The sequence below is a fragment of the Zymoseptoria tritici genome, chromosome 9, assembly GCF_000219625.1.
Source record: "Zymoseptoria tritici IPO323 chromosome 9, whole genome shotgun sequence".
Classification (NCBI taxonomy): Eukaryota; Fungi; Ascomycota; class Dothideomycetes; order Mycosphaerellales; family Mycosphaerellaceae; genus Zymoseptoria; species Zymoseptoria tritici.
The window spans coordinates 207473-227218 of NC_018210.1; the positions used below are offsets into that span (position 1 = coordinate 207473).

Below are 19746 nucleotides of genomic sequence, written 5' to 3' on the forward strand. Positions count from 1 at the left end.
GATCAAGCGAGTCGTGAACGACGTCGCGTACACGCTAGAACTGCCGGAAACGATAAACATCCATCCTACGTTCCACATCTCCCTGCTAGAGGAGGAAAAACCTGCCAAAATCACCGAACGGGCCCAGAATAGCCCAAAGGAGATCCGATTAGAGGAACCCGACGTTTACGTGGTAGACAAGATCCTGAAGCGTAAGAAACAACACGGCAGATGGATGTACAGGATCGCGTGGAAGGGCTGGCCCGCGTCTGAAAACACTTGGGAACCTGCGACTCACATTAGCCCTGCTGCGATGAGAGCATTTAATAGAAGCACGGGAGGTACCAAGGGCGGTAGACCACGTTAAATAGTATAAGCTAATTATTAAGCGCTAGCAAATTAAGAAGGTCTTTATAGGAAACATTTACGACGACTTTATCTTAGACACTATAGAATATAAGTAGTATTCGGACACTTCTATTAAAGTCGACGAGAACTACTACATCGGCCACACTATAAGATAGGTTCACAAGATGAGTTAGATTAAGGATAAGCCCTTCGAAGAAGAAGACCTAAAGGAGCCGCGCTAGGAATCGTTTGTTAAGATGGAATACCTTAGCAAGAACTACACTTAATTAAGAGCTAGTACTCTTCCCTTACGAAAGGGTTTAACGAGGCTAGTATAGAACAGCTAACGAGGGGGAGTGTTAAAATACGGTGGCTAGCAATAGCTAGCTAGCTCCAAATAGTGTTTATTAGGATATCTTACTCTCAGTTGGTAGTTAGTTCCTTTAATCAATTACTTGACAAGATATCCTTTCAACAGTGGGCAAGGGAGTGGTGGACAATAATGTTTAGAACGACTCGATGCTCTTGGATGGCGGTGCGATGCTTCTTCGCGGCCGCTGTGTTGCGAATCAATATGTTCACACATCATGGAGATCGTCTAGGCGGGGAGAGGATAGATGGGAAAGGCGCGAAGGAGAGCAATTGTGAAATCGTGAGATGTCTCGCGACTACAGCCAGCTATGTCGCCAGGCGGGATATATTTCTTTGTCGCTTCTCGCCTGCCGTAGTTCTAGCGATTGCCCCACTTTTGTCGTTAGTCAGCAATGAACAACATCTGACATTGGACCTGCCAATCTCACTCTTCCCACTTTCTCATCAGCTTGATCCTCAATACAACCGTCTCTGACTCGGATCTCGCTAGCTATTCTCTCTAAAGCACAAGAAGTACTGCAACACGATGCCTCCAATACCGCTCGACCCCGAGAAACAAACCTTCCTCCCCTGCCCATCTCTCCCGTATGAACTCTCCGAAAAGGAAGATTCTCAAAATGACGCAATATCAAAGCAGCGAGACGGTATCTGCACCGTATGCAGCTTTCCCATGAAGCCGTCGGATGAAGTCCTTATTCAGTCCCGCAGAGCTCAAAGGCGGCGACTTGCTGTCCGCTTCACATTGCTCGCCGCCTTTGTTTTCGTCTGCCTGCGTGCTTTCGGACCTACATTCTTGAGATCGTCCTGCTCTACGCATCTCGACACCTTCTCACGTTCATGGCGGACCGACGTCACTTCCCAAGCACCACTCGCTTCGTCGAATACTAAGTCGAAGCGAGTACCGCTGGAAGCACACATCATGTCGAAATGTCCCGATGCTCGCGACTGTCTTCGCGACCTCGTTGTGCCGGCGATAGAGAAGATTAAGGACAAAGTCGACTTTCGCCTTTCATTCATCGGGTGGTGAGTCTATCCGCGATACATCTACGCCTCCTACCTTCCGAGCTGACAATGGATCGCAGGACGGATCCGCACAACGACGGAGTGACGTGTATGCACGGCCAAACCGAATGTCTGGGCAACCTCCTCGAACTGTGCGCCGCGAAGCTGTACCCTCAACCGAAGACCTACCTGGGCTTCACGCTTTGCCTCTCCCTGTCGTACCCCGACATACCCGCTCGTGAGCTCGTCGAGTCCTGTGCGCTGGAATCCGGCATCGACAAAGCGAAGCTCGAAGCCTGCACTGCTGGTCAAGACGATGACGATAATCGAGACGACAATGACGGAGATGGCAATGGAGATGACAACGGGCATCTGGCTTGGGGTTTGTTGAAGAAGTCGTTCCAGCGGAGTGAAGATGCGAATGTGACGGCGAGTTGTACCGTCAGACTGGCTGAGGAAGTGCGGTGTATTCGGGATGCAGGCGAGTGGAAGGACTGTGAGGGAGGGAGTGGAGTGAAGGATCTGGTCGGGGATGTGGAAAGACTGTACGGCGAGAGGAACGGAGGAGGGAAGAAGGAGGACGTTTGACTGTGTGCAGCGGAATTGCAACGTGGTCCGCGGGCGGATCATGACCGTGTCTCGACTCTCGAAGCCTTCCTTTCCTAGCACCCATGCTTGTCAATGGCCAAAACAATTCCACGCAACTTCGCTAGTCCAGGAACACGATCGCCTCAGGGATTCTTAGCTCTTACCATTGGAAGCGGAGCTTTGGCCGATGGGCAGCAGTCCAGCTTTCGGGTAAGTCGGCGCAACGTGGCTCGAAGACTTCGGTAACACGCATGAGCTACGCTGTCCGTGAACATCTTCGACGACGAACGAGAACATACCCTTATCAACAACGTCTACTACTCTGACAGCGACGTGCCGAAAGCTCCCGTCGGCTTCAAGGGCTTACCATGGTGGGGCAGAATGTTTTGATCTAGAACCTAGCTTGTGACAAAAGGCACGTGCGACTCGCGCGCGCCCCACTTTGACTTTGTCTTGAACCATATTGTGAAACATCGTGTCCAACACACATATCCACCACCGCTTTTCCACCGAGACATTGCAACGTATTCATCTTTTACAAGCAACAACAACACAGCTCATCCTTATTCGAACTTCCGTCAGCGGGAGAAATAGGAATCCCCCTCCCCAAGAAAACGCCATCCGTCTGCGGGGTAAATGCTCCGAGTGGACAGAGCGCTTCCATTGCCCTGCATACCCGACTCCACCTCTCTTTCTCTCTTCCCGTCATCTCTCTTTCTTTGACTTTGCCCGACCTCACCTCACCTCACCTCACCTCACCTCGACAACAACAAACCACTCCACTGTTTACACGCTTCGACACGATATACACGAGCTTTGCGAAACTCTTTGATCAAGATCTGATTGCGAGTGGGGGACTATGGCAGGCTGAGAACATCACGGGTGAGTTTCTCAACGCTTTTTACTTCTTCTTCCTTTGTTATTACTTTTGATGTTTTCGAGGCGCGGCGGCGGCGGCATTGTGGATATGCTGTGCGGTATGAATGGCATTCTCACACGATGAGTATCATTGACGGCGATCCACTGGTCTTTGATGTGGGTCAAGACGCTGCTCCGACTTCCCTCCGGCTTGAGCTGCAAACGCTGCATTTCAGCTCCACTTCACCGGGAAAAGACTTCGCTACATCTTCGACTCCACTTCACTCCGCTGCACGTGGACTGGAAAGACTTGTCAAGATGGCTGCGGTGCTTCTTATACATCCCAGCGAGACCGGACCATTTCTCCGCGAATCATCCCGCATCTCTGCTTCACCATCACATTTCCAATTCAGCACAAGAAAATAATCAAAACATCACATCAACCCACAATCTGACAACATCTCCAGGTTGTCGTCGACAGCGACCGCGCAAGCGATCGCGGCCAGACCACTTTTCACACGGACGTCGAACGACAAGCAGCAACATCTTCAACACATTCAACCGGGCGATTCAACTATTAGAACACATCACCTTTAATCGACAATCTCCAGCCTCCTCCTACCCACCATGTCCACACAAGGACCTTCCCTCCTCTCCCGCGCCACTCGAGTCTTCTCATCCACACCACCGCCACCACGGCCCACACACTGGCACGATTCAGTCCACCGAGATGCACTGGTCAAGTTCTGGGATGCCATTGTCGAGGTGACCGCCAAGAACCCGCAGAGATATGGCGGCTCATCGACTGCCATTCGACTCGCCTATACCTACCAGCATTTCTGCGGGAAGTTCCCAAAACTTCGAGAAGGCGACACTCCGCTGAACACCGCTTGGATGGAGTATGTCCTGGGCAAGGCGCTGAAGCATCCGTTCTGTACGGCGGAGGGTATGGGTACGTGGGAGGTGTTGGCTGGTAGCAGTGGTCCGAGGGGTAATTGGGGTCCGTGGTGAGGGAGGCGAGCTCGGAGAACGGGCCGACTGAAGGAAGGAAGCGAAAGGGAAAGCAAGAATTACGACGGCATGATGCATCGAGCATGAAACGAAGCATTTGAGCATGGAAGCATCAACAACACGACAGCATGAAACGACGTACGAAATACGACATACCGGGACACGATACATTACGCAGCAAGGGAGCTGGGACTTACCTTGAGGAAGGTCGGCAGCGAGACTCCATTGCGTCATGCTCCTCACAACTCCATCCTATTGCCTACTTAGGCGCAGCGTAGTCAGAATTCTCCCTACGGTATAGCGATATCGTCAAAACAGGGCGAATATCAACATCGCAATAGAGCTCGAGGAGTGGCATCGGCAAACGAGTACTCGCCGTTAAGTATAGCTCGCGGGTAGTAATAGCATAATTGAAAAGCATTTTACGACAGATCGTCCCGCCCATTCTCTGCGAGGCATGTATCTTCACCGAGCGAGGTCACTCGGAGCAGAGAGGTATTCGTGACTGTGATTCAAATCTCGAATTCGCCGTGATAGCGCATCTGACCCCCTGCGGCCTCGGATCGCACGTTTGGTTCGCTCTGCATTCACTCTCTTACGGCATTCCTGCCTGTCTCAACACAGCCCGGCCTCTTTCAACTCTCTCCTCTCCGCCCACGCATCACCCGTCCAATCGCAGCGGAACCAAGTAGACAAGCACAGGAATCGGAAGAATCAGAGGAGACTGAAAAGAAAGCAACCTCTCACGCCCTCCGAATCTCAAACTTGACATCCTTGACACTGACCTCCTCCCCCGCTTTCTCATCATAATCATACCAATCCCCCTCGGTCAGATCGATGGATGTGAATTTCGTGAGTTTTGAGATGCCGGTGGCTTTCCATTCGCCCTGTCGACGAGCGTTAGCGAGTCTCCCATTCGAAGGGTGGGCTGAACCCGTCGCGATAAGTGCGATGCAATGTTGAGTGGCTTACATCTGGTTTAAACTCTACAAATTCCAGGCCTCGACAGTCGATGGTGAGGATATTCGTCGGTTTGGCGGGGGATTGATGGGCGTAGGAGGTGGGTGGGGAGAGGATGGAGGCGGTGTGTTCTCTCTGTTCCCTCGCAATTACATCAGTGTCAGGCTCCTCCGCGGTGGTGGTCATAGGGGGGAGGGAGAAGGGGAAGGGGAGGGGAGACGGACCTTGCAGTTCTTACACCGCCACACGAAATTCGCTTCGCCGCGGGAGCCGGATTGTTCGTTCATTTCCTGCGTTGGTTTCGTTCGTCAGTTCGCATTGCTGCTCCGGAGGATTTGAGTTGAAGGAGGAGAGGAGGGGAGTGTGGGGAGAAGCATACGAATCTCGACACGGACACCCAATTCGGGTGGACTTCTCGACAGCTGGTGCATTGGACTTTGAAGGTGTAGTAGAAGGGGTTTTCTTCCGTGTCGTCGGGGACGAGGTCGGTGACGCTGTTTTGATGAGGGTGGTCAGTAGGGCGGTCTGGGTGTCCAAGGTTGAGGGCGGTGATGGGGAGGAGATGTATGTACCCTTCGAGATCGGCGGTGATGGCTAGGGCGAGCATGCTGGCGAAAATCTAGACTCGGCAGATTTGGAGATGACTTTGATGGTTCTTTTGGATGTGGTCGAAAAGATGGAGTGAGGTGGTTGGAGGGGTATTTTCAGGGCTGGGCTGCGGATATGTGGGACTGAGGATTGGATGACTTTCGACGGATATCTTTCTTCCTGTCCAATGTCTTCTTCTTGTTCTTTCATTCTCACACGACAACGACATCGCTCTAAGTGAAGAGCATTGTTCATGAGAGGCTCTCATGCGTGCGCTGACGAGATTGATGGGTAAGATTGACTGCATGGCTCAATTGGACGCCGTCTCGAATGACCATGGAACGATGCTCTGGTGACGAGTTCGCTCAGCGCCGCCATATATCGAAGCTGGACTTCTTACGATCAATGCTGTTGTCGTCTTGCCTTGGACTCTGCACTCGAGTGCTTGGAGAAGTTGGCTGGATGTCATTCTAGTGACGAAGTAACGGCGGCACTGACATGAGGTTCAAAGAATGCCTCCGAAGCGAAAGGCCTCCTTCGCCCTGACATGATCTCGCTCAACGAATGCGGCGGTCTGGCAACTCAGGAACCATCTCAATTCTTCGCCTCTTGCACTTCGACCCTCGATCGAGGAGACCGTACGAAACTGCGCTCATCCAGGCCAAGCTTGTCTAAGACACCGTTCAGAGTCAATCCACCACGCAATGACGTTGATCGTCTCCCGGCTTTGTGGTGCTCTATCCGGATCCTCTTAGCTTTCCTGGGCAATCTCAAGGACTTGCCGTAAGGAGGAAACCAGGCCTTGGCATACCACTGTTGGAATGCTATCTCTGCCTCTCCACGCGACGATCGTGGTAGAGAACCACCTCATCTACGGTTGAGATTCTTGGCGATGACCTTGGAGCGCATGGTAGGTTGACTTTCTCGCGCCTCATGTCTTCGAGGGTATAAGGATACAGTCCACTCCGCTCGACTTCATGTTCCTCTACCCGTCCAGTCTTCTACCTTCCCTCGTCAATCCCCGGCATGCGCCTCCTCACTTCTCTCCTGCTCTCAGCAGCAGCAACGCTCACCCAGGCAGCTCGCCCCTTCCTCGAAGAACCAGAAACCGGCCAAACCACCACCTTTGCCAATGTCTCCTCCTCGGAATCATCCCTCCCCAATCTAGAGGATGTATGGGCCCTCTCCGACTTCCAACACATCGCCGAACGCCACATGAACACAACAGCCTACACATACTACCGCGCCGCTGCCGCCGGTGAATTCTCCTACCGCAACAATCTCGAAACCTTCGCCCGTCTCCGCCTCCGTCCGCGCGTGATGCGCAACATCAACAACATCTCCGCCTCCCTCCCCACGCCCATCCTCAACCACACCTTCTCCGCCCCCTTCTTCATCGCGCCCGCCGCACGCGCGGGCTACGCCCACCCCGACGGTGAACTCGCTCTTGTCCGCGCCGCCGCCGAGGAAAACATCCTCTACATCCCCTCTGACCTCTCCTCCCGCTCCAAAGCCGACATCCAATCCGCCCGTGCCGAGGGCCAAGTCCTCTTCCAACAACTCTACCTCGACCCGCTCAACACCACCGCAACCACCCTCCAGATCCGCGAAGCGGAGTCCCTCACCTTCCAAGCCTTGATCCTCACCGTCGACTCCCCCGCCAACAACGTCCGGCACCGCGCCTGGCGGTATGGAGTCGGATCAGCAGACGACGCCCTCACGAGTCTAACATGGGATCAATGGGCCGAGTTGCAAGCCACTACCCGGCTGCCCATCATCCCGAAAGGAATCCAAACCTGGGAAGACGCCGTCATCGCGCACTCCTACGGCGTCCGAGCAATCTACCTCTCCAACCACGGCGGTCGAGCGGTCGATACCTCCCCTTCCCCTCTCGAAGTCGCGATTGAAATCCACCAGAATGCAGCCTGGATTTTCGACGAGGTTGAGGTATGGGCCGACGGCGGCGTGCGCTATGGAACGGACGTGTTGAAATTTCTGGCGCTGGGCGTGAAAGCCGTGGGTTTGGCGCGGCCGTTTATGTATGCGAATGTTTATGGGGAGGACGGGGTCAGGAAGGCGGCGCAATTGCTGAAGAGGGAGGTCATGCTGGATGCGGCGAATGCGGGAATTGGCGATCTCAAGCAGATGAATTCGAGTTGGGTGGATGTCGAGGGGTTTCCGAATGCGTGGGGTATGCGATGACTAGACTAACTTAGCGACTGGTGGCGACGGGACCTTGGTTGATTTGAAAATAGCGGAGTATTATTATCTCGCTCTGTGGACGTACAAAACTTTTCCGTGGCCGTCGAGCAAATCTCGGTGCATCCAGCAATCTTGGCACGCCCTATGTCTCAAAACTTCCACAAGCTCTCTCATTCACCTCACATTCTGCCCGCCTACCCATGAATCCGATTCACACCCATCCCCAACACCATCATCACCAACGCCAACAACACCAACATTCCCAACACCAACAACCCCACAAACGGGATAATCATCCACTCCGGCATCACCCCCGGCCTCAATCTCCCCGGCATCTGAATCAACCTCTCCACCTCCCCTTCCAACTCCCTAGTCATCTTCTCCCGGCTAAACTCCTTCAACACCCTTTCCCTTCCCATCTCTCCCATCTTACGCAGTGACTCCTCCGAACTCGAAATAAGTCCCTTGCGAAGAACATCCGTCCAAGCGTCGACTTTCTCCGGACTTCGCAGCCAGCCTGTTCGGCCGTCGTAGATCGTCTCCAGAGGGCCGCCGGTATTGGTCGCTAGCACGGGGGTGCGGGATAGCATGGCTTCGAGAGGGACGATGCCGAAGTGTTCGTTGGAAGGGGTGTAGATTAATATCTTCGCTTGTTGGAGGAGGGTGGATTTGAGGGAGGATGGAATGGAGAGGAGGAAGAGGATATTCGCTTGTTGGTCTGTTTCTGGGGAGGTGGTGAGAGTGGAGATGGAAGGCGAGCGGAGGGTGGCGTGTGTGAGGCGGAGGGAGTCGGCGAGGGATTGGAGATTGGTGTGCGTGAGGGCGTTTTCGGCGTTGCGGGGGTCGAAGCCGCCGGCGAGGATGAGGGTGGATTGGGAGCGTTCGGAGGGGGCGAGGCCGGCGTAGGCGTTGATGGCGAGGGCGAGGTTTTTCTTTCGTTCGAAGCGGTTGATGCTGAGGAGGATCTTTCTGTTTGGTAGGAGTGGTGCGCTGTTATCTCGGGTTGCTCCCTCATCCTCACTGGTATCCACGCAAGGGTATACCACTTTCAACTCCCTCTTCTTCATATCCGGGAATGTCTGCCGGAATACACTCCTCGTGTACTTGCTGTTCACCACCACTCCGTCTGCACAACCCGTGCTCCATCCCTCGAATGCATCGAATGGTAGGCGATACAGCTTCTTCAGCACCTTCCTGAGACTTCCCACCTCTTGCTGCACCAGCAGTCGATCCGGGTAGTGTCCATAGAACAGCACTTTCGCTTTCGGGTACAGCAGACGGAAGAACGGTATGCACGCGCTGAGCTGATCGACGATGATGACATCCGGGACGAGGGTAGGTAACTCGCGAGGAACGGTGCTGGCGACGAGGGAGAGCTGGCGGAGGATAGTACAGAGGATCGCGAATCGACCGAAGAGGGAGGGCGGAAAGATGGCGTCGCCGCGGACTCGGACGTCGAGGGTGCCTGAGAGAATGTACCTCAGCCTTGAACGACGGTTCTCTCAGCTGAGTGCTTCGTGGAGTGTCATGGAATCAGACATACCGTCGCGGGCCTCTTCAAAGCAGTGATTCGTGTCGCGGTAGGAGGTCAAGATGGTGATTTTGTGCCCATTGGACTGCAAACCCACGGCGGCGTCGATGATGAGACGTTCCGCTCCGCCGATGCCAAGGTCGGGGTGGACAAAGACGATGTTCCGTCTCGTCGCCATGGTCGGATGATTAATCGTACTGAGAGTCTGTTGTCCTCTCCACGATTCTTCCCAACGATGCGGCTCCAAATCCAGGCGCAGTAAAGTTGAGCCGGTGCGAGGACGATCCCGATGGATTCCAACGTCACTTCGCTATGAGCACCCAATCCGGTAAAGATCGACATCGGACTGCGAGGCCTTGGCGCGAGGGAGAAGACTTTGGCTTACCAAACTCGACGTCGTACGGATTCACTTGGCGAATATATCGTTGACGAGGTGCTGCGGCCAGATACATACTGCAAGACAAGGCAGGGAGAATGGTATAAGAAGGTCAAGTATCGACGGTGGGTTTTGTTCGATTTCCCTCATTCCTCGCATCATCACAATTGGCATTTCCCTTCTCCCTTTCCAAGACTCCGATCTGCTCGCATACAAGTCACTCTCCAGCTCACGTCCACGCTCTCGATCATTTCCTATCCGGACGCGGACAAACAATCTCTCAGCCCGCTCCTTCTTCTCCACCACAACCATGACCCTCCACACCCCCACCCCCAACCCCTCCCCTTTCGTCCGCTTCACCCGCCGCATCTACCACCCCCTCCACTTCCAAAAAGGCTACAACTTCACTCTCTGGTTCATCTTCTCCGCCGCTCTCCTGGGCTTCCACCTCGCCCGCGCCCAATACATGAACGTCTCCGCCTCCTACCTCCCCCAAGCCGGCCCGGGCGAAGCCTACTACTTCCGTCAATACTACTACCGCATCGGAATCTCCATCCACCTCATCGCCATCATCCCCGCCGGCTTCCTCGTCCTCTTCCAATTCATCCCTTACATCCGCCACACCTTTCGTCTCTTCCACCGCATCAACGGCTACATCATCCTCCTGCTGCTCCTCATCTCCAACGTCGGCGCTCTGCTCATCGTCCGGCGAGCCTTCGGCGGTACCCTGGCCACACAATCCGCAACCGGCGTCCTCGCTCTCGCAACCACCCTCGGCTCCGTCCTCGCATACATCAACATCAAATCCCTCCAAATCGACCAACACCGCGCCTGGATGCTGCGCACCTGGTTCTACGCCGGCAGCATCATCACAACCCGGCTCATCATGATCATAGCCGTACAAATCATCTCCTCCATAGGTTCCTACTACACCGCCATGTCCTGCGCGCAAATCGCCGGCACTCGAGACGACGGGGATGTCTCCGCCTACCCCGCCTGCGTCTCCGATCCGGGCGGGTACACGGCCGTGCACGCGGACTTTTCTTCCACGGCGGGGATCGAGGAGATCGCGGCGGGATTTGAGTTGACGTTTGGCATGGCGTTGTGGATGGCGATGGTTATGCACGCGGTGGGGGTGGAGGTGTATTTGCGGTTGACGACGGCGGAGGGGGAGAGGTTGAGGGAGGTGAGTTATGAGAGGCAGGTGGAGAAGGGGATGAAGAGGCCGGGACGGGCGGGGTTGACGGCGGATCGGTTGGGGGATGTGGAGGGTTGGGTGCCGAGGGGGAAGGGAGAGGTGGGAGAGGGAGGGATGAAGGAGGGGAAATAGGATGATTTGTAAGTTCTTGTTCTATTGCGTGTGCATACGATAGCATCAGCATCAGCGTTATTGACATTAGCGTCAAGTTTGGCATTCGTCCTTGAGTACGTCTTTCTCTTCACTTCGACGTCCCGGATAGCTGCACATGCCGACATTCATTGCGATGTCCCGCAGCACTTTTCTCACACTACGAGTTTAAGCAGACCGCCCGCCGGGGATTCAAATTCACGGTCCGTAAAGGCTTGCACTGGTATTCTCCTCTCTCTTAAGCCTCCAGCCGTAGCGAGTGTCCGAGTCCGGCCTGAGCTTATGAGTTGAAGCAATCAGGAGGCTGAGCTATGTGCATGTCGGAGCAGGCTTAGCACGGTGACGACGAGCCGAGAATGGTGGTGGATGAAGGACAGCGCGGTCAGAGTCTCGAGCTCTCTCATGACGCCGGCTGCTCCCTCTGCGCTAAAGAGTCACTTCCTCAAGGAGCATAGGCATGTGACAGACCGCCAAGCGCTCCATTTGTTCCATTGAGCCGGCTCGGAATCTTCGAAACACTTCGAAGTTGTACCTTCACCATGACATCGACATCACCACAACATCAGCACCACTTCGCCACTACTCGACTGTTCCTCGGCCGCAATATGTCGTCTCCGCCGAATCACGCCGCCAAAGTCAACGAGCTCTTCGACCCCAGGAAGCTGCCCATCGACGAAACGTCCTCTTACGCCTACAATCTGTCCGAGACGAAGGAGGACCCCGCCGACGACAAGCTCTCTGCCGATACGCAATGCGCCAACGACGACGACGACGACACCAGCGTCCACAGCCAGACTTCCGCCGACAAAACAGCAGCTGGGAAAGAAGACCGCGCGAGACTTCCACCTCTTCTTCGACTACCTGCTGAGCTGCGGAATGAAATCTACTCCTACATCTTCCCTCCTCCGCCAGCCGCGCTGTTCAAGCCCCACGCTCCCGACATGTACTGCGCATCCCTCTGTCACCGCTCGATGATGATTCCGCCCCTCCTGCACACCTCTCAGCAGATTCGCGCCGAGTCCAGTGGAGTCTTCTTCTCCACGGCCGTCTTCGTGTTCGATCACTCGTACGGTGTGGTCAGCTACCTCAAGACTCTACTTCGGCGACACGTGGAGATGATCCAGCATATCCACTACAACCCGGCACGTCCCCGGACATTCTGGGACCCGCATTGGGCTTCGAATGGGCTCCTGGAGGGCAAGGAACTGAAGCAACTAAGGCTCGAGCTGGCGCATGCTGGTGTCGCAGCGTTGAGAGATGGTGTTATCAAGGTGTGGGTCGTGCTGGGGAAAAAGGTCAAGCGCGAGAGTGGGCTCTGGACGGAAGATGGTCTTTGGACCGCACGGCCGGGAGAGTATTGAGAGAAGCAGAGTAGGCGTGGCTTTGGATGGATGTTGATTGAAGGAGGGCAATCCGGCTGCCCTGTGCTGTGGCATATTTCCGCCCTCTAGGGCAATGGAGGTCATGGTCTCGCATGCCCTCCAGCTGACCGTCTAGCGCTGGCCGACGGATCGCGGCTGAAGGCTTTCCTTATTCTCGAAGGTGACGGGATAAAAGTGTTTCGGGGGCATGCAGTTTATTGGAAGCCACCTACCATGTCCTCGTCAAACATCACCGTCGTTTGACATTTGTCTTCAATTCCTCTCATCTTCTGCCAAGTCGTACGTCTGCTGCCACATGAATCCACTTTTGTTCAGTTTCATCTGCTCCTTCTCTGCCTTTGGCGCCAAGTCGTTCGTCTGTCACATGAAGCCGCCTTCCCGCAAGTTCACACCCGCACTTTCTTTCCCTTCGTCCTCGTACAAATTTCAAACCTCATCCACTCACAAACCACATTTTGTTTGCCACATCATCTCGAACAACAACACATCGCTCACCCTCTAGCAAGCGCAACATGTCTTCTCCGCCACTCCACACCGCCGAAGTCGCGCAAGTATCCAACGTCGGGAACACCTCCATCGACGAACCACCGCAAAAGAAGGGTCTACCACAAGCCGTTGAGAACAAGAACATGGTCTCAAGCAAGAAGACGTCGCTTCAGCTGCCACCGCTCCTTCGACTTCCGCCTGAGCTGCGCAACCGCATCTACTCTTTCATCTTCCCAGCGCCGCCACCAGAGATCTCTAAAACATATCCTCCGAACTTAGACTCAGGCGGATACCACAAGAACTCGCACAAGAGCACGGGTTATCTCTCCCATGCGCTCCTCCAAGTCAACCGTCAACTCCGCCGCGAAACGTTCAAGATCTTCTTCTCCGACTCCGTCTTCATCTTCAACAACTTGAAGAAATTGGTCAAGTGCCTCGAAGCATTGCCTCGAGAGTCCGTGGAGGCCATCAGAAACATCCACCTAGACATCCCAAGACTGGACAACAAACCGCCTATGTCCGGACCCTACAACTCCAGACTTATATACCAGCATGTCATTGCGCAGCTACAGACCAAGCAGCAGCGGCGACTGGACGTTCTTCTGGCCAACTCGGGAGTGAAGGACTTGAGCAAGGACGCAGTGAAAATCTGGGTCAGATTCGGACTGGCTGATAGCGGAAAAGGTGGCGTCTGGACGGAGGATCCGCGCTATTACCTAGGAGATACGAAGCACGTCAATGTCGTTTGATAGTTTCAGACCGCTCTGGGCTTGGTCATGCTGCGCTTCAGAGCCGACTGGAGAGCAGAAATGTTGGCGCAGGAGGAGTTAGCAGTAGGCGGAGAGGTTCTGAGGACGGCGGTAATTAGCGCATGCCGCGATTCTCCTTCGATCATAATGTACATACCTTCAGAAGCATTCACGAGACCAAGCTCGACGTGAATATGCCAAGCCATTCGTTTGCCTCGCAAAACAAATTCTTTCAGCTCTTCAGCTTTCTTCCTTTCCAACTTCACCTGAACAACAACATCAAAATCAGCGCTTCCAGCAACTCTCCAAACTCGAGCTGGCGCAAGATGGCCTCATCATCACCACCGACCGGCACGAGCAAGTTCGAGCAAGTCTCCACATTGCCGCCGCTCCTCCGCCTCCCGCCGGAATTGCGCAATCACATTTACGCCTTCATCTTTCCAGCTCCACCGGCAGACTCCTTTACGGAGTCCCCACCTCACCCGCTCCATCATCCCACCGGTACCGCCCATCTGTTCCCTGCAATCCTCCGCGTCAACCGTCAGATCCGCCGCGAAGCCTTCGAAATGGCCTTCTCAACCACCATCTTCGAATTCACAAAGTCGAGCGCCGTCATCAGCTACCTTCGAACCTTACCTCGCGAGTTCGTGGAAGCCATCGAGAACATCCACCTAACCTACCCGGGCTGTGTGGAGATTTTCGATACCCAGAGAAATATGCACTTAGTGTGGATCGAGGTCGCAATGACGCAGTGTTTTGAGCTTCACACGCTGAGGGTCATGCTCGACACAGGCGGTGTCGAGGGACTGAAGGATGGCGTGGCGAAGGTCTGGGTTCAGGTTGGTGTCGAGGGTGGGTCGTGGACGGCGAAACCGATGGGCTGCTTCCAAAAAGCTCAAAATAGAAGGCTTGCGGGAGAACCACTGTCGTAGGATTTCTTTGAGCTCTCTGCGTTGGCTGCAATGCTGTCGATTCGAGCGCGGACGGACGCCGCGGTCATGCGGCCTTGCTCAAGATACCGACATACGCCGGGTGACAGACTCTGAAAGTGAGGAATGGATGCGTGAAGGCCATGCGATGGAACAGATCACGGCAGAAAAGGATTCGTGGTGACGCACAAGTTTTCCTACTTACAGATCTGCTCTCTCAATCAACGAAGCCGTGTCGTCAACCATGTCATTCATGCTCTTACACTTGTCTTCATTCCAGCCTCATGAACATTGCCTCCTGCCTCCGGATGCACCTCTATCCTGACCCAGCACTTGTCCGCCCGTCCCAGCACCTCACCTCTTCCCACTCTCCCTTCTCCACCCACATCACTCCTCCCCCTGCAACCTCTCCTCAACCCCCTCCACCTCCTCTCCACTCTCCACCTCCAAAATCCTCCCCACCTCCGCCGAATTCTTCATCAACTCCTTCGCCCCCGCATACAACATCCTCGCCTGACTCGAACACGTCGGCGGCATGAAATTCAACATGACATACGGCACGGACATCCTGCCGGAGGATTTCATCGTGAGCGGGTAGCTGAGCAGGACGTAGCGGGGGGAGTTGTCGGGGAGTTCGTCGGCGATGTCTTGGAGGGTGGTGTAGACGGTTGAGTCGACGGGGAGGATTTCCATGGTTTTGCTGTCGATGTGGTCTTCTGGTCGGGGACGGTGGGGGTCAGCTTGTGAGGTCATTGCCATATTGGAGTTGGAGGAGCGAGTCAGCGGGAGGGGTGGGGTTGTCTCACATATCATTGCTTGAGGATCTTTGGCGCGCGAGGTGCTGAGGCGGAATTTCCGGAGGGATTCGCGGGTGGAGGGGGAGATGGTGTAGAGGCGGGATTCGGAGGCCTGAGGAGGAAGGAGGATGTTAGCGGAGTTATAGCGGGAGGGTGACAGGGTAAGGCAGACCATGATTGCGGTGATGGCGGAGAGGACGGTGAGGTCGAAGCGAGGATATATCTTGTCATTCACTGGAAAGGAAGAAGTGAAGTGAAGTCCATCGTCCAAGCAGATCTACAAGCCGATTCTCGGCCCCCAAATCGACCCCACGTTTCGGCCCATGGATGTCGTCAACGATGCATTGAGCTTGAACAACGACATCCCTACCCTACACTCTCACACTCACAACACCCTCACCGTCCCCTCACTCCGCTCCGCCCTCCCCATATCTCCATGTTCTCCCGCCTCTCCCAACTCACCCGCCACCTCAGCAAACCCCTCCCCAATTACCTCCACCAATCCTCCTTTGCCGGAGCGTATACGTCACGAACCCTCGCCATGGCCGAAGAACGCAGCAAGAGGACGATTCACACGGCGGCATGCTTGATCATTGGAGATGAAGTGTTGGGTGGGAAGGTCAGTCGCAGCATTGAACGGGATACACACAAGAAGAAATGCTGAGAAGGATATCCCTAGACGGTCGACACCAACTCGGCCTACTTCGCCAAATTCTGTTTCTCCCTAGGCATCAACCTCAAGCGGGTAGAAGTCATCTCCGACGATGAAGGCGAAATCGTCGAAGCCGCAAGACGGATGAGTTCCAACTACGACTTTGTCGTCACGAGTGGAGGGATTGGACCGACACACGACGACATCACGTATCAGAGCATTGCCAAGGCGTAAGTCTACCTGTCTTCAAGAGCACAGCAGAGAAGATCGCTGCTGACGGAAAGCCGATTTTTCCAGCTTCTCTTTACCTCTTGTCTTGCACGAGGAGTCGTACAAGAAAATGAAAGCCCTCTCCAAACCCCGCCCGGACCAACCTCCCTTCTCCTGGGACGAAGACTCACCTCAACGCCGCGCCAAACTCCGCATGATCGAACTTCCCTACGACAATTCCCTCCCCGACGCCGACCAAGTCATCTTCCCCGCCGAAGACCTCTGGGTCCCCATCTCCTGCGTCAACGGAAACGTCCACATCCTCCCCGGCATCCCGCGCCTCTTCGAAAAACTGCTCACGGGCTTGAAACCCCGCCTTCTCCCCCGCCTGACCGATCCCGACGGAAAAGGTGTACACCGAATCCTCTTCTCCACACCCTTACCCGAGTCTTCAGTCGCGGAATTTTTGACCCAACTCGCGGCAAAGGTGGAGCCGAAGGGTGTCAAGGTTGGATCCTACCCGAGGTGGGGTAAGAGTCGGAATACAGTGACGCTGGTGGGGAAGGACAAGGAGTTCATGGAGACGTTGATTGAGGAGGTGGAGAAGGGCGTGGAGGGAAAGAGGGTGCAGGCTGAAGATGAGAATGATAGTGAGGGGAGTGATAAGGATGCTTGACGGAAGGGATACCGTGGACGGGGGTCGTATCGGGGAGGGAGAGAAGCTGGGAGTGGGCGGGACGATGGGAACCCGAACTTTGCCGGGCAGGGCAGAAGGCTAGGGTGAGAGGTGATGACCGGTGATGCCGGAATGTACAGCAGCAGCGTTCCGGCAAAGCAAGATCCTGCCGAACGTGAGGAAGACGAGAAATCAGAACCACACAACTAGAGGACTTCACAAACAGTGTAGGTTCTCGATGTCCTTGTTGTTCCTCATCACGACGAAGGTCCAGGCTCTTCTTCCTCCTCGTGTCTCCCGCTACAGTTCCCTTCCTCAGCAACCTTCCCACTCTGCTCGCCGTGAGTGTGTGCACCGCCACCCTCATCATCATAAAAGAACCCGAACTCCTCCTTCCGCTCAATCACACCAAATCCCTCCCACCCTCCACCATTCCCACCCCCATCCCCCGCTTTCGCCTTACCCACCCGCTTCGCCAACAATCCTCCTCCTCCTCCTCCTCCTCCTCCTCCTCCTCCTCCTCCTCCTCCTCCTCCTTCATCACCACCTTCCGACCCACCCCGAATCGTAGTAACAGTCCTCCCCTCATCCGGTCTCAAATTCGCAATCCAATCCAAATCACTCGGTCTCCTCGGAACCCGTCTCCTTTTCTTCTTCGTCGACTTCTCTTTCGTTCCTCCTGGCGTTGACGGTGGTGAGTTCGCTGGTGAACGGCTGTGGGACTTGGACGTTGTGCGTGTGGTGGAAGTGTCTTGCGACGTCGCGGCTGAGGTGTCGGCAGATGTTGAGCCTGCCGTGGAGATTGCCGGAGAAGGGAGAGCGGAGGACGGGAGAGCGGAGGACGAGAGTTGGTGGAGGTGGTTGTGCAGCGGTAGATGGCGGTGGAGTTGAGGTGTCGCAGGCGCGGAAGGAGATTGTGATGCACTTGCTGAAGAGTGATAGGAGCGGGAGGTCGTTTTCGTCAAGCTCGTCTGCGCTGAAGGGGAGGAGGAGGGAGACTGTCCTGCTTTCCGGAAGACGGGGCGGGTTGAAGGGGATGCATTCAACTCCGTTGGCTCGGAAGGTAGAGAGGGCGAGGGAGTCGAGCCGGCGGAGGGGATGGTTGGAAGAGGAGTGGGCCTTGCGGAGTTGGCGATTTGTCGAGAGCGAGCGAAAGAGGTGCGGCGGTTCCAGTGAAAGGGTGGGAGATTGAGTTTGAAAGTCACGGACTTTCGACGAGGTGCGGGATGGGTGGGGTGTAGAAGCGATGCTGGAGGTGGAAGAGGAGCTGAGGCGAAGCTTCGTCGGCGGTCCCAGGTCAGTGGCTCCGGGTGAGGAGTCCCAAAGTTGTCCAGGGAGCAGGAGGATGTTGGAATTGGAGTTGGCGGGGCCGGGTAGTTGGCTTCGACGGCAGAGATTTGTTTCGGAGAGCGAAAGATGTTGTTGTTGAAGAGGGCGAAGAAGGGTTTGGCGCAGGGAACTGTGGCGAGGATGATGGAGACGTGGAGGACCTGAATCATCTCCGTCAGAGGAGTGGAATTTGAGGAAAGCAAGGTGAAACCCACAATGGTAGAGAGGAGGTTGCTATTGACGCGATAGAGAGTGAGGTCAGGACTGCTGATTGCGATGTGGACGTACTTCAGGCGGACGATAGCTGGTGGGAGGACTCTTCAGCGATGCATCTCAAGGTTAGCAATTTCTCCGTTTGATGAGGTCAATATGAGCAGCACTCACAGCAATCGCAGGGCAAACGATATGAACACGACAGCCTTCGGGTGCAGAGGCATTTGCAAGTTCCAGATGATGAGCATCGCAGTCTTCAGATTCAAGCCCTCGAAGAACATGTATATGACGGTGTGACTGAGCCATACACTCCACTGCGCTGACGGTCAGGTCATTGCATCACTCGGCTGGGAAGGGTACTCACAAGGTCGATGCATCCTCCTTGCTTTGAGTACCACGGTCTGTCGGCACCGCAGCTAAATGCCAGGATGAAGACGGTGATAAGGACCCAGGTTCCTTCGACGACGATGAGTGTCTTCAATATCCAGAGGTGATGCCTCGTCTGGGTGATACGCATGATGAAGAATGTCACGGAGAGAATCGAACATCCGGTTGCGAGTGCGTAGAATTGTCTCGAGATCCAGAAGAGGACATAGCTCTCGGCCACGTCTATGGCAGTAAGGGATTCTTGAGGTTGGCCGAGACCGTGATGGACGGCGAGGAGAATCACGCTGGACCAAGTGATGCCGAAGATCTGATTCGAACAGATCAGTGTTTATCTGGCGAGTTTGAGTATGACTGCGAAACACTCACCGTCGCCGCAGCACAAGCTGCATCGTCCCAACCGAGCGGTCCGCTGATTTGAAGGCGTAGGAATAGACGGATCAGGAAAACCATTGACGACTAGAGAATGGCTGTGACATTGGCAATCACGACCGAGGCCGGCCCCTTAGGGAGGTCGAAGGCTGGCATCGGTCATGCGGTGTGGTCGGTGGAAGAATATCACATATTGGCGTGAGGAAAATGGAGTCGGCTGGAGGGGAGGTCTCGTGTTCTCGGCCAATGCGAAACCACAGAATGGCGGGAATCACACGGCAGGGACATCGGTCTTCCGAGATTCTACTGGCGGGCCGATCGTGAGCCGGGAAGATCTCTGGACGACTTACGATAGGCAAGTGCTGACACGTGAAAGGAGCAAGACCGAAAATGGAACTCGAACA

General features: G+C 55.0%; 11 protein-coding genes across 11 annotated transcripts; 7 read left to right on the forward strand and 4 right to left on the reverse strand.

The window, feature by feature from the left end:
* Positions 1-1369: 1369 nt before the first annotated feature.
* On the forward strand, positions 1370-2289 carry MYCGRDRAFT_47511 (uncharacterized protein; the record flags this gene model as incomplete). The annotated part of the gene is made up of 3 exons (XM_003849229.1): positions 1370-1722; positions 1782-2008; positions 2060-2289. The coding sequence occupies 3 exons, from the start codon at positions 1370-1372 to the stop codon at positions 2287-2289; spliced, it is 810 nt and encodes a 269-aa protein (XP_003849277.1).
* A 755-nt stretch (positions 2290-3044) lies between these two features.
* Positions 3045-4489, forward strand: MYCGRDRAFT_105643 (uncharacterized protein; the record flags this gene model as incomplete). The annotated part of the gene is made up of 2 exons (XM_003849230.1): positions 3045-3171; positions 3615-4489. One exon carries the CDS (start codon positions 3775-3777, stop codon positions 4156-4158), a length of 384 nt encoding a protein of 127 aa, XP_003849278.1.
* Positions 4490-4820: 331 nt separating this feature from the next.
* On the reverse strand, positions 4821-6519 carry MYCGRDRAFT_105645 (uncharacterized protein; the record flags this gene model as incomplete). Its single annotated transcript, XM_003849788.1, has 5 exons — positions 4821-5045; positions 5131-5253; positions 5343-5408; positions 5498-5612; positions 5691-6519. The coding sequence occupies 5 exons, from the start codon at positions 5723-5725 to the stop codon at positions 4902-4904; spliced, it is 483 nt and encodes a 160-aa protein (XP_003849836.1).
* Positions 6520-6722: 203 nt separating this feature from the next.
* On the forward strand, positions 6723-7908 carry MYCGRDRAFT_75286 (uncharacterized protein; the record flags this gene model as incomplete). Its single annotated transcript, XM_003849231.1, has 1 exon — positions 6723-7908. One exon carries the CDS (start codon positions 6733-6735, stop codon positions 7906-7908), a length of 1176 nt encoding a protein of 391 aa, XP_003849279.1.
* Positions 7909-8102: 194 nt separating this feature from the next.
* On the reverse strand, positions 8103-9617 carry Mg61467 (mannosyltransferase alg2-like protein; the record flags this gene model as incomplete). Its single annotated transcript, XM_003849787.1, has 2 exons — positions 8103-9373; positions 9452-9617. 2 exons carry the CDS (start codon positions 9615-9617, stop codon positions 8103-8105), a joined length of 1437 nt encoding a protein of 478 aa, XP_003849835.1.
* A 508-nt stretch (positions 9618-10125) lies between these two features.
* MYCGRDRAFT_47106 (uncharacterized protein) lies at positions 10126-11145 on the forward strand (the record flags this gene model as incomplete). The annotated part of the gene is made up of 1 exon (XM_003849232.1): positions 10126-11145. One exon carries the CDS (start codon positions 10126-10128, stop codon positions 11143-11145), a length of 1020 nt encoding a protein of 339 aa, XP_003849280.1.
* A 557-nt stretch (positions 11146-11702) lies between these two features.
* On the forward strand, positions 11703-12524 carry MYCGRDRAFT_95520 (uncharacterized protein; the record flags this gene model as incomplete). The annotated part of the gene is made up of 1 exon (XM_003849233.1): positions 11703-12524. One exon carries the CDS (start codon positions 11703-11705, stop codon positions 12522-12524), a length of 822 nt encoding a protein of 273 aa, XP_003849281.1.
* A 533-nt stretch (positions 12525-13057) lies between these two features.
* On the forward strand, positions 13058-14712 carry MYCGRDRAFT_95521 (uncharacterized protein; the record flags this gene model as incomplete). Its single annotated transcript, XM_003849234.1, has 3 exons — positions 13058-13684; positions 13784-13857; positions 13944-14712. 3 exons carry the CDS (start codon positions 13058-13060, stop codon positions 14710-14712), a joined length of 1470 nt encoding a protein of 489 aa, XP_003849282.1.
* Positions 14713-15096: 384 nt separating this feature from the next.
* MYCGRDRAFT_47196 (uncharacterized protein) lies at positions 15097-15681 on the reverse strand (the record flags this gene model as incomplete). The annotated part of the gene is made up of 2 exons (XM_003849786.1): positions 15097-15422; positions 15516-15681. The coding sequence occupies 2 exons, from the start codon at positions 15679-15681 to the stop codon at positions 15097-15099; spliced, it is 492 nt and encodes a 163-aa protein (XP_003849834.1).
* Positions 15682-15890: 209 nt separating this feature from the next.
* On the forward strand, positions 15891-17044 carry MYCGRDRAFT_75295 (uncharacterized protein; the record flags this gene model as incomplete). Its single annotated transcript, XM_003849235.1, has 3 exons — positions 15891-16125; positions 16186-16388; positions 16456-17044. 3 exons carry the CDS (start codon positions 15943-15945, stop codon positions 17042-17044), a joined length of 975 nt encoding a protein of 324 aa, XP_003849283.1.
* Positions 17045-17301: 257 nt separating this feature from the next.
* On the reverse strand, positions 17302-19423 carry MYCGRDRAFT_95524 (uncharacterized protein; the record flags this gene model as incomplete). Its single annotated transcript, XM_003849785.1, has 4 exons — positions 17302-18691; positions 18758-18900; positions 18951-19280; positions 19340-19423. The coding sequence occupies 4 exons, from the start codon at positions 19421-19423 to the stop codon at positions 17302-17304; spliced, it is 1947 nt and encodes a 648-aa protein (XP_003849833.1).
* Positions 19424-19746: the final 323 nt, after the last annotated feature.